Source organism: Sarcophilus harrisii, chromosome 3 (genome assembly GCF_902635505.1).
Source record: "Sarcophilus harrisii chromosome 3, mSarHar1.11, whole genome shotgun sequence".
In the NCBI taxonomy this organism is placed as follows: Eukaryota; Metazoa; Chordata; class Mammalia; order Dasyuromorphia; family Dasyuridae; genus Sarcophilus; species Sarcophilus harrisii.
The window spans coordinates 57,826,631-57,837,973 of record NC_045428.1 but is presented as its reverse complement, the minus strand read 5'-3'; the positions used below and the strand labels follow the sequence as shown (position 1 = coordinate 57,837,973).

General features: G+C 34.3%; 1 protein-coding gene across 1 annotated transcript in view; it reads right to left on the bottom strand.

The window, feature by feature from the left end:
• Positions 1-1,685: 1,685 nt before the first annotated feature.
• WDFY1 (WD repeat and FYVE domain containing 1) overlaps positions 1,686-11,343 on the bottom strand; it is a 56,424-nt gene continuing 46,766 nt past the window's right edge. Inside the window, exons 10-12 of the mRNA XM_031957962.1 lie at positions 9,339-9,469; positions 6,545-6,653; positions 1,686-5,003 (exon numbers count right to left, since the gene is read on the bottom strand). Coding sequence (XP_031813822.1) covers positions 4,944-5,003; positions 6,545-6,653; positions 9,339-9,469 — 300 coding nt within the window. The 3' untranslated portion in view covers positions 1,686-4,943. The remainder of the gene's footprint in view (positions 5,004-6,544; positions 6,654-9,338; positions 9,470-11,343) is intronic.

Genomic DNA, 11,343 nt, shown 5'->3' with positions numbered 1-11,343 from the left:
GAACAAAACATAAGATTTTGCATTCCTTTTCATAAGATTAACTTAGTTATCATCTAATTATTCTAGATATTTCAAATTCAATTAATTCAAAATATCAAAAAGAATTCTGTTGTCAAAATTTAAGATTACATTTAATATTATGGGAAGAGACAAATGGTAAAACTGAGATACAGAGAGTTTGTGGCATGCCCAGGGTCAGCCAATAAACATTTATTAAGTGCCTACTATACTTAATAACATGCTGAGATTATTAAACCCTGTGGATACAAAGAAAGTTAAAAGTTCTATTCTCAAGGAGCTCAGGATCTTTATGTGGGAGATAAGATTCAAACAAGATAAAATGAAAATAACAAAAGGCAGGCACTAGAATTCAGAAAGATTGAGAAATGCTTTTTGTAGAAGGTAGGGTTTTAGCTGAGACTCAAGGGGAGCCAGGAAGCAGAGATGAGGAGGAAGAGCATTCTGTAAATGGGAGACAGGCCAATGAAAATGCTCAAAGATGAAGTTCTTGTCTGAGAAACAGCAAGACCAGTGTCACTGGAATGATGAATAAGATGTGTTAGACGGAAGAAGACTGGAAAAGTACAAGGGGATAAGTTATGAAGGCTTTAACCTACAAGATTTTATGTTTGACCCTGGAAGTGCTGTTGAGTAGGTGATGCAGAACTCTGCTTTAGAAAAATCACTTGACAACAGAATAGAGAATTGATTGGCAGGAGGAGAGCCTTGCAGTAGGCAGACCAAGTAGCCGGCTACTGCAATTATCCAGGTATGAGATGTCCCACAGCATTAGTATTTGAAGCAAAATCTGAAGGAAGTTCTTGATTTCAAGCCCAGTGCACAATTCATCATACCGACAAGGGAAAGGGGATTTTGACTTCTAAAACCATATTACATTTAAGAAACTATTCAATGATCTGACCGACCTGATTATTCATTCATCAGCCATTTATTTATTAAACATCTAATATGTGCAAAGCATTGTGCTAAGTGCTGGAAAAATGCAAAGACAATTAAGGAATTCCAACCGCCATGATGCTTACAATCTAGAAGATTTTGATATTGGGACCTACAGAACTGATAAACTAAAAATGTTCTTGTTTTGGGAAGTCAACATTTCCCATTCTTAGGCAAAGAGAATTACAGTTTTTCACAGTGCCACAGATATAAATTCATTCTCTTGAGCAAAAATTCTCAATGTCTTTGAAGCAGAACACCCTATCGTTACCTGGATTTTACAGTATCCCTTCCTTATTTAGTTGAAATAAATAATTTAGTTTTGAGAATTTCATGACATGTAATATAACTGAAAAGATCCTGGGGGATTATAAAATCAGGATTAGCAATCATGTTTCTGGGGACTGGAAAGAAATAAAATAAATCGATGGTTACTAATTTTTTTCAGCATGTATACTGAAATGCTGATTAACTTGTGGCTATTTATAATTTCATAAAAACAAATTTGATGTTCAGTGAAATTTAAACACCATTTCTCTCTTAAAGCAGAATTTCTTAGAGCAAAGAAATAGGACAGAGATAAATTAATACTACTCTGACTTAATTCTACTGTATGAAAAATGTCTAGATAGTTTTGGATTTCTCCAGAGCTATCCACCGATTACACATTTGGAATTATAATCTAAACTTGGTTCAAATGTATTCAGATAAAACATCAGAACAACATATTAACAAGCAAGAAACATTTTTTATTGTACATGTATTCCAAAAAACTCCCACAAAAACCTACATATAGAGAGGAGAAGGGAAAAAGTTTATCTAGTCTCTCCGAGTTATGCAGGGCACAGCATCTTGCAGAAACACAGCTAGTAAGAGACTAAAATACACTACTTAGTAGTATCCTACACTCCCCCATTCAAAAAAGACCCTACAAGAAAACAAACAAACTTAAAGTTGTATTCTAAATACAAATTTTTCACACAATTAAATTGGTATTATAGTAAACTGCAGAAAATACAGTAGGCATTCAATAATCTGTTTGTATTTAACAACAAAGCAATAGACACTTGAGTACATACACATTACTCATTGTTAAACCTCAAGTTTATTATGAGTAATTGGTATTTCACCAGGAGCAACAACTAGTTTGTTCAATTTCTGGACATAACAGAATCAATAACTTAAACACATATTTAAATGCAAATTGATTTTAGAAAATATTGTTTTTAAACCACAATTGGGGCAAGTTTAAACAACTGCCAATTTAAGATACAACTCACTTGAATTATTCAGGAAGAAAATAAGTACTGGAAAGTGCTATAATAATTTTAATTGCCCTAGGCAGTAAAATAGGAACTAGATGACACTCTTAGAAAGATTTTTGAAGTTATGAATTATCTAGATCTACGTGATGCTAAGAAGGCTAACAGGATTGGGCCCACCACTGAAACTGATACAGGAAAATTAAAGAATTGTATTAAATAAGCAATTGGCCTTTTTTTCATCATAATACATTCTCCTAATATTTAGCATAGGGATCGCCTTCCCCAGTATTATGAGCTTGAAATTCCTAATAATGCTTATGAGTGTGAGCATAAAGGAATGAAGAAATCAATGAACTGTTATTTATGAACAATTTGAAATAACTCTCTTCTCTGCACAAACAAAAATTAATGAAGTATCTATAATATAACCTTACAAGTATCCTTTTCAACTAATAAACTTCAGGAAATAATTTTTATTTGCTTCTCTAAACAATATTACTCACACTTTTTTATCACTGAATTTGTGATAGTGATATTTCTGCAATGTGCATTTTTTAAAAATAAAAACTCAAGTAAGATAAAAATGAATCATTTTCCTTTGCTTTCCCTAGATATTGCACTCCCATTTTTGTTTGACAATTATTTCTTCCCTGTTTATATTAATCCAATACCTTAGGAGTTGCTATAGTAACAAGGTGTCACTCTCTGGAACAATGAATTTTTCATTAAGTATCTTGAAACTGTACAGTCCTGCCTAAAGCCTTAATAATATGTCCTGTCTATCATAGTGAAGAAACAGACATTTTGAAAAAGTTTAGGAAAAAACAAAACCAGAGTTCATCACTTTTCAACATGGCAGAGTCAATCATATGCTATTTTCCTTGTAAGGACCAATCAGATCCCGAGGATAGCACCTTCACTATGGGCTGAACATAGGGGAAGATCTTTGTTCAAACAGAGGGTACTATATGATGTTTAATATTCCATGTTTTATATATATATATATATATATATATATTTTTAATTGCATTTTCGTTGAGCAATTTTAGCAGAAAACCCATTAAGTTTTCAAAAACAAAAATCTCTTTCAAGTACAGAAACCTCACAAAATTGTGTTTAGTATCAAAAATGAACTGGTGTTCAGAAATAAGTGAAGGCTAATTCAAAACATGATGCATTTGATACCCCTCCCCCCAAAACCCCTATCAGTTCACATCAGCTGGACCTTAAAATGTTTAATTCTAATTTAAATTTCCTAAATTTGATATTCCACTCAACTAGTACTATAAATCAGAGTCTGCAACATTTTAATCCCACAAAATTAACCACGAACTAGCAGAGCCTTTTAATCCAAATATATTAGTGCAATGGAACAGACATCATTATCATCTGTTTTAAAATTCTTCCTTCAAAAAGTCTGAGTATGCTAAAAAGTATGCCCATTTCTGCAGCCCAACAGGCAATAAGTCATAAATATTTTAATGTTAAAATGGATGGAATGCTGATATTGTCCAAGAAACACCTAGCTAAAAAGTTTCAACAATACCTGGCCTCTACACCAAATTTGGTTAACAACTTAAAAAAAAAAAAGTTATATTCCATATCAGGAAGTTACTGCTTACAGTGCAAAATCTGATTTTTAGAACTACTACCTTGAGTCACCAACTACTCTTAAAGAGTGCCAAGAAATACTAACACTAAAAAAAGTCACAAAATTTAAATACTAGTTCAATCTTTTGAAGTGCATATTGCATTGCTCCCCCAATCACTTGAATTCTCAATTTAGAACTAGAAAGAGGTTCTTAAGTGTCCCAGGGACCAGACTGCTGGATGGAACACACATTGTTTCCCCTACAATCGTTCTTCACCTCAAGGAGAAAAGTGAGGCAGTTTAGTGTGTTTCCCATGTTAACAGCACCATAGAAATGTCTGCAAACTAACTGCTGGGTGGTAAATGACCAGGTGGGGACTGCCTTCAGGGACAAAGAGAGTATATAACTGACTTAGAAACATCTACAAAGAGTCACTCATGTCTATGAGTCAGGAAAAAAAAAAGAGGAGGCTACAAATGACTGAAGGTGACTGAAACAATGTACAGACTAACCCGGGGCCCGGGGAGAAGAGCTGGCTTGGGATGCTCACCTATCACTATGCTACAGAGCAGACTGCGCTTCCGGCAGGGGACGGGACTCTCTGGAATTTCAGAATTCAGTCACTGCCCCTCAAGAAAGACACATCAGGTATTTTGAGTCTTACTTGCCCTTCCTTCTTGCTCCAACAATCTGTATAGCCAGAAAAGTGCTTTGGGAATCTGGCTAGACTGGTTTGTGAGTAGATTTAGAATCCTATGGGAACCATTTACTCAAAGTCCTTTATGTCTCTGCTCAATGTTTTCTACTAACCTTCTCATCTGATTCCTTTTTTAGGGCATTTTTAACACACTGTTCACATGCAAACTAAGTTGAAGTAAAGTCCACTTTTCCAGGACTCACATTACAGATAATCCTTTGTATCCATCCTACCAAGACATTTGAAAGCATGTCTGCATCAAGGTGGTTCCAGGAGTATCCTACAGAACAAAAACCTTTTTTTTTTTAACTGTGTTTTTTAAATGGTCACTGGATATTCAAAGCAACCAGAAATTGTGGAGCTATTCATAGGAAGGACTTCATTTGGTGCTTGTTGCTGTACATAAGGTGCATAAACTGCCCCGGTCCTAGGTCAGCGGGAGGAGAATCCAGTTGCAAGACTACAACCAACTACAGGTGTCATGTCCCATATCTGTAAGAGAAAAGGGAATGTGGGAGAAGGCAAAATTGGTCATCTTATAGGATAGTAAATGACAGCTCTGGAAAAACACATACTTGCTAAAAATGAAAAGCATTCATTTTAGAAAGAAAAACTAGATTCTTCCAGTTTCTTCTTTCTTCATTAGAGCCCCAGATCTCCTTAAACCTATAATCTGGGGCATTTTTTGAGGCACAAAAGAAAACAGGCACCAAAATTCATTTCAAAAAGGAGAGATGGAAGGTATAGATCAGACTGAAAATTTCCAGACCATGATTAAGTGGTCATAACTGATTTAAAATTATTGACTATATTCTGTCTCAAAATACAGTAAATTTTTTCTATGCCTCAGATTCAATATTACTGTTGCTCAGATCACATTTCCTAGGTAATGTGTTCTCACCCAAATTCAAGAACTTTTTAAAATATATATCTATTTTGATAACTATATTTCTACATAATTTATTTCCATTGTAATCCTAGTATTTTATTTTATGCATTTGAAAACATTCTGAGAAGAGAGCTATCTACAGGCACAGGACTCCCTGATAGAAAAAAGGTTATAAATTTTTGTTATTTTATCAATATAAAAACTCTTTACCCTCTCCCCAAAAAAGTTATAACCCCTCTAAAACTTAATAGATAGTATTGATGAATAGCTATAAATAGAAAAAAAAATTGCACTGTCTAATGGCCAAACTTTTGGTCATGAGTCCATCCTAACCTAGCTAGTCTAGTCTTCAGATAGCAGATAGAGAGAGTCTTTTGTAAGGCTGGGACTCAAAGCCATCCTAATAATGCCAGGATAATGTTCCACGACATTTTTTTCCTCATGTCCACCTCATCTCCCTACATAAATACTAGCATAAATCAAGAACTATGCCAAATGCAATTACTTTACTTGCCACAAATCTAGGATTTAATTAAAAAACATTTGGTTATGCTTTAAATTTGTAACGTAAATGTGCCTTCTATAGATACATGAGATATTCAGAAAAGGAAGACCAGAAGCTCAAGAAGAAAGAAAATTACATCAAAGAAGAAGGAGAAAAATAAGTATAAGGAAAAATAATGATGGAGATAGGCACAAAACAAAGTAGACTAGACAGGAACATGCAGAAGCGAGGACTTATGCAGACAAAGTTATTCTGTACAGTTGGGGAATAAGTTAAAGAAATATGACTGTTTTGAGACTAAACTTGAAGATGAACATACAAATATAGAACTCTTCAGCTAAGACAGAAGAGGAAAGAGTATGGCAATAATAAGAAAGTCCAGAGAAATGCACTTGAAGTAAAAGACACTTTACAGGAAAGTACCAACAATGAAGGGAACTAAAAATCCTGTTTTATGCCTCAGCTTTTTAAATGGATATTGTACAATTTACAGGAAACAGAAGCCACATTTGAAATTGTGATGCCAAAACAAACTACTTTTAATTTAATTTCATAAAGTCAATCAATTAGTAATAGTAGAATAAAGCAAAAAGCCAACTCTAAATCTAGAAACTACCTGAAACAATTTTAGAAAGTTACCTTTACAACACGATCAGTCCCACAGGTCACCATTAGTCCCCTAGCAACATCCATAGACATGTGAGAAATGTTATGTTTTCCTTCATGAAAGGTTGCCAGAGAAGTGCGACTAGTAAAGAGAAAACATTAGATTTAAAACTCATTTAGCAAAGTCTTTAGAAATAAAGGATAATTTGCAATGATAAAAAAAAAAAATCACAACAAACCTAGAATTGGAATAAAACTAATAAGAATTTGAGAATCAGAATTTAGTCTATTATTTATACATTTGGACAACTCTAAAAATGGTTTCATAATTAAAGGCTACAACTAAAAGACAAAAATAAAACTTTTGTAACCAAAGTTACAAAATTTTAAAAATTTCCATTTTATTTTTATTTCTTCATAGGGAGAGTGAAAACATATTCAAATATGAATTTTCTTTTTTTTTTTTTTTTTTAGTTTTAATAGCTTTTTATTTACAAGTTATATGCATGGGTAATTTTACAGCATTGACAATTGCCAAACCTTTTGTTCCAATTTTTCTCCTCCTTCCCCCCATTCCATCCCCTAGATGGCAGGATGACCAGTAGATGTTAAATATATTAGAGTATAAATTAAATACAAAGTAAGTATACATGTCCAACCCATTATTTTGCTGTACAAAAAGAATCGGACTCCAAAATATTAGACATTTAGCCTGTGAAGGAAATCAGATATGAATTTTCTAAGGCAAAAGGGAAACTGTGAAATTTAAAACATGAAGGAGCATATTCACATAAAAGGAGGGCCTCTTAAGTTTGATCCTAAAAGTTTTCATGGGCTACAGTATAAGTCTTTGTGACATAATGGATAGAATGCTAAACCTAGAGTAAGGAAAATCTGAATTCAAATTCACTCACTAAAAAAAAGAACTGTTGTATCACAGGAGATTATATATTAAAAACCATTTATTTTTTTTAAATGCTATAAGTGTGTCAGAATAAGAGGGGAAGCAATTAAATAAATCAATACCATCCCACCCCAAGATACTATGCCTTGCATTATTTATTGGTTGAAAATACAACTGGACACTTTCTTAGATGCAACAGGAAATCTGTTTAGATTGACCTTGATCATGCCCTTTGAGGCATGTATAAAACTATCAAGCTAGCTGGACTCAGAGATCTGACCATCTAACAGCATTGGGGAGATCCAAGCCATCTACTGATGCTGGGTGACAGAGCCACCTCAGAAAAAACTGACTGGGGAGGGGTGGAGAGAAGAGAAGGGGGTGGCCTTCATCCTATCTTTTTTGACCAGAGGAGCCTTGTTAACTTCAGCATCCTAGCCACATCCCTTAAAATGGAAGAGCTGACAGCAGTGTCTGCAATGGGCAAAGACTATATAGGAGGCTATATAGTCTAGCAGAAGGGCCACACTAAACTGACAGAAAATATTTTGAGAACTCCAATTAGAGGACTTCAGAACTGTGATGCACTTCTTTGCTATCTACATATATAGTAGATATACTACAGATATATATGGACAGATATAGATACATAGACATAGCCTTTCTAAGTCTAAACCCACTTTCCCTGAACTCCTCAAATCATTGATAATCTGGTAACTATGAGATGCACCTAAGTGGCTAGAGTTCAGAAGTTATGTCTCATTTATCTCTATTTCTGTAAGGTCCTAATATTCTGATTTTCACATGGTAGATGTGAGTAAATGTTTGTTGAATAAATGAATTTTGAATCATGAACAGAAGAAAAATCTGAAGTTGCTAATAATTTCATTATCATTATGTCAAGTAATCAGTCTTACCACTCTAAGTCATAAAACAAAATTAGAGTAGAATTCCACAGTTAAAGTAGATTTTCTAGTAGTCATTTAGATCTTTCGATTGGTTTTGCTTCTGTATAAGAAAGTTTACTCTTTTCACAAAGGTTTCACAACTACAAAATCGACACAAATAAAATAGAAGAAAAGAATGAAGTGACACGTTAGCCACAATCCACACATGGCTATTGCAGACCCTTCACCGAAGAATAGAAACCACTAGGTGGGGACAGAGATGTGTGTTGGGTTATGGAGCTCAAAGGGTCACAGATTTAGATCTGAAAATAACCTTAAAGATCTAACCCCCTCAATTAATAGATTCAGATGGGTCAGAGCATTTGTCCAGAATCACAATGCTAGTAAATGTGTGAGGGACAATTCAAATTCAAACCTTTCTGACTTTATGCTGACTTGCATAAAGAGAAGGAGGTAAATCTGGGGGAGGAGGTGGGGGGGAAGGAGGGGAAAAATTGGAACAAGAAATTTGGCAATTGTTAATGCTGTAAAGTTACCCATACATATAACCTGTAAATAAAAGGCTATTAAATTAAAAAAAAAAAAAAAGAGGAGGTAAAAAAAGAGAATTATATGCTATCATTTAGCTACATCCATATGTCTATACACACACGTATCATATATGTACATCCATGTTTGCAGACATGCATGTGCATGTAATTTATTTTTTGCGTGTAATATAGAAGTTTAGAGTTTCTTACATAATTTCCTTTCAAGTTTGGAGTTGTTTGTGGTTGCTGACAACAGAATGTTTTAAAGTAAAAAAAGAAAAAATGAAGTAGACCTTTTAGTAAGAAATTGCATAATTGCATCTTGGGGCAGCTAGATGGCACAATGGATAAAAAAAACAGCTCTGGAGTCAGTGCGATCCTGGGCAAATCACTTAACCCCAACTGCCACGCAAAGAAAAAAAGAAATTGCATCTTGCTTCCCAAATTTTCATTTGAAAACAAAACAAAGATAGGAAATTACTTACTCTTCATCTTTGACGGAATCATAGCAAGAGTCACACATGCGGACCTGGAACTCGAAGCCCATGACTGGGTATGTGGAGCGCCTGGTACTGCACTTCCCACACACTGCTTGCCCACACTTCCTACAGTGATGCTGCAAGTGTTAGGGAAAAAAAAAACTTTGAGATTTTACATTTTTATACACACATAATTTAATACATAACATGAATTCTAAGAATCAAATGTGCTTTAAACATTGGACCATTCCTATCTGGAAAAATAATTTGCAAACTTCTTTGTAATGCTTAACTTTAAACATTTATATATTTTTTTCTTCTGTATTATTTTTTTAAATAATCAAAAAGGGGCTAGATAGGGCTAAAGTTAAGAAAATCTATAGGTGAGGCCACATAGTAGACAAAGATTTTTAGAAAGAATAAATCCATTCAGAATACCAGAAAGGGAAAAAAAAAGTACTTAGAAAAAGATTTTGATGAAATATTTCCTGATTGATATATTGCTACCAAACAGTTATATGCTTTCAATTTTTAATTTCTCAAATTAATGCAGGACATTCAGGTACACTCCACCATCAATGACTGGATTCTATTTACTAGTGACTCTTCCCAGAACCACTTTTTAAGTTTAGTGACTAGATATTTCTACTCTCTACACATACTAGTTGTTAGTAAAGAAAAGCACAATTAAATTTCAATTATTTTCAGTTACAAATAGGAGTTCTTTTACCTTTTAAGTACAATACACTGATCAAAAGCACTGCTGGGCATGCAATAAGAATAGAGGCTAATTACGGAATGCTAAAGATACTCTCCTTGGTGCATTAGAATGTTTTATATACAGAAATATTTCCTGAATTGTCTGCTAATCTTAAAATACCACTTCTCTCTAGAGTAGTCTTGTAAATAATACCGAAAAGTAATTTACCAATTCACACAAACTTTGAACCAGCTTTCCAGGAAGGTATACTGGTAATCTGAGTCAAAATTCTATTCTACTAACTATTATGCCACAACTCTCTTTTATTGTCCTGACTCACTTTCCCTAATTATCCTGACCCAGTCCTGACTCGGTTTCCCTAATTGTTTTGCTCAACCACCTCTCTCTCTCAATCATGATGATCCAGATAAGGAGAAAGACCTTCTACCTTAGGCATCATCAGAATGTTGGGTGCCTCTCCCCACTCTGTAATCCCAATTATCAAATATTCCCCCATGCCTCCCCCTCACCCTGTCAGAACCAGATTGTCAGAGTCCCATTCTCATTCTCAGCACCCTGACTCTGCCCCTGCCTCGCTCTACTCCCCACCCCACCCCCAACTTCCCCCTCTCCTGAGTCTGAGCCACATGTTACATATGTCATTGAGAACTCACATTGTTTGCTGGATTCTTGGAGACAATAGTCTCAATTCAGTCCTGGGACCAAACCATGGATCCGTTTGGTCCCAGTATATCTCTCCATTTAATAAATTATTAAATACTCTCTAAACTCTACCTTGCCTCAGTTTCTCCAGCATTACATAATCAGTGAAAATTCATATTTCCCTTTAGTGAGTGGCTATTTTCAAAGCTGCTATAGAAATATATTTTAGTATTACATGAACACTTAATTTTTTTATTTTATTTTAAATATGTTATTTCTTTAGTCCTTAATTTTAAAGCAAATTGGCCTGTTACTTGAATCATGAGCCTTGAAAATTCTCTAGGTCGAAGAGTGTGGAAAAATTCAGAAGCATCTTAAATATTTTAATTCATATCCTAATATTTTATATATTCAGTAATATATTACATGTATAATTCATATGGACAATAGAGCCACTTTTAAAGACCACAATACAGTTGAAAAAGCTTTACATATAAAGAAATAAGAATGTAGTTCAAAACTGCTCCCTGACCAGTGTGAACTCAGGCAGTTCACATAAATGAAATGATTGGCTTCAATGGTCTCCAAAGAACTATGCTCAAAAAGTTATCAAACTGTGCATACCCTTTGATCCAGCAGTGTTACTAC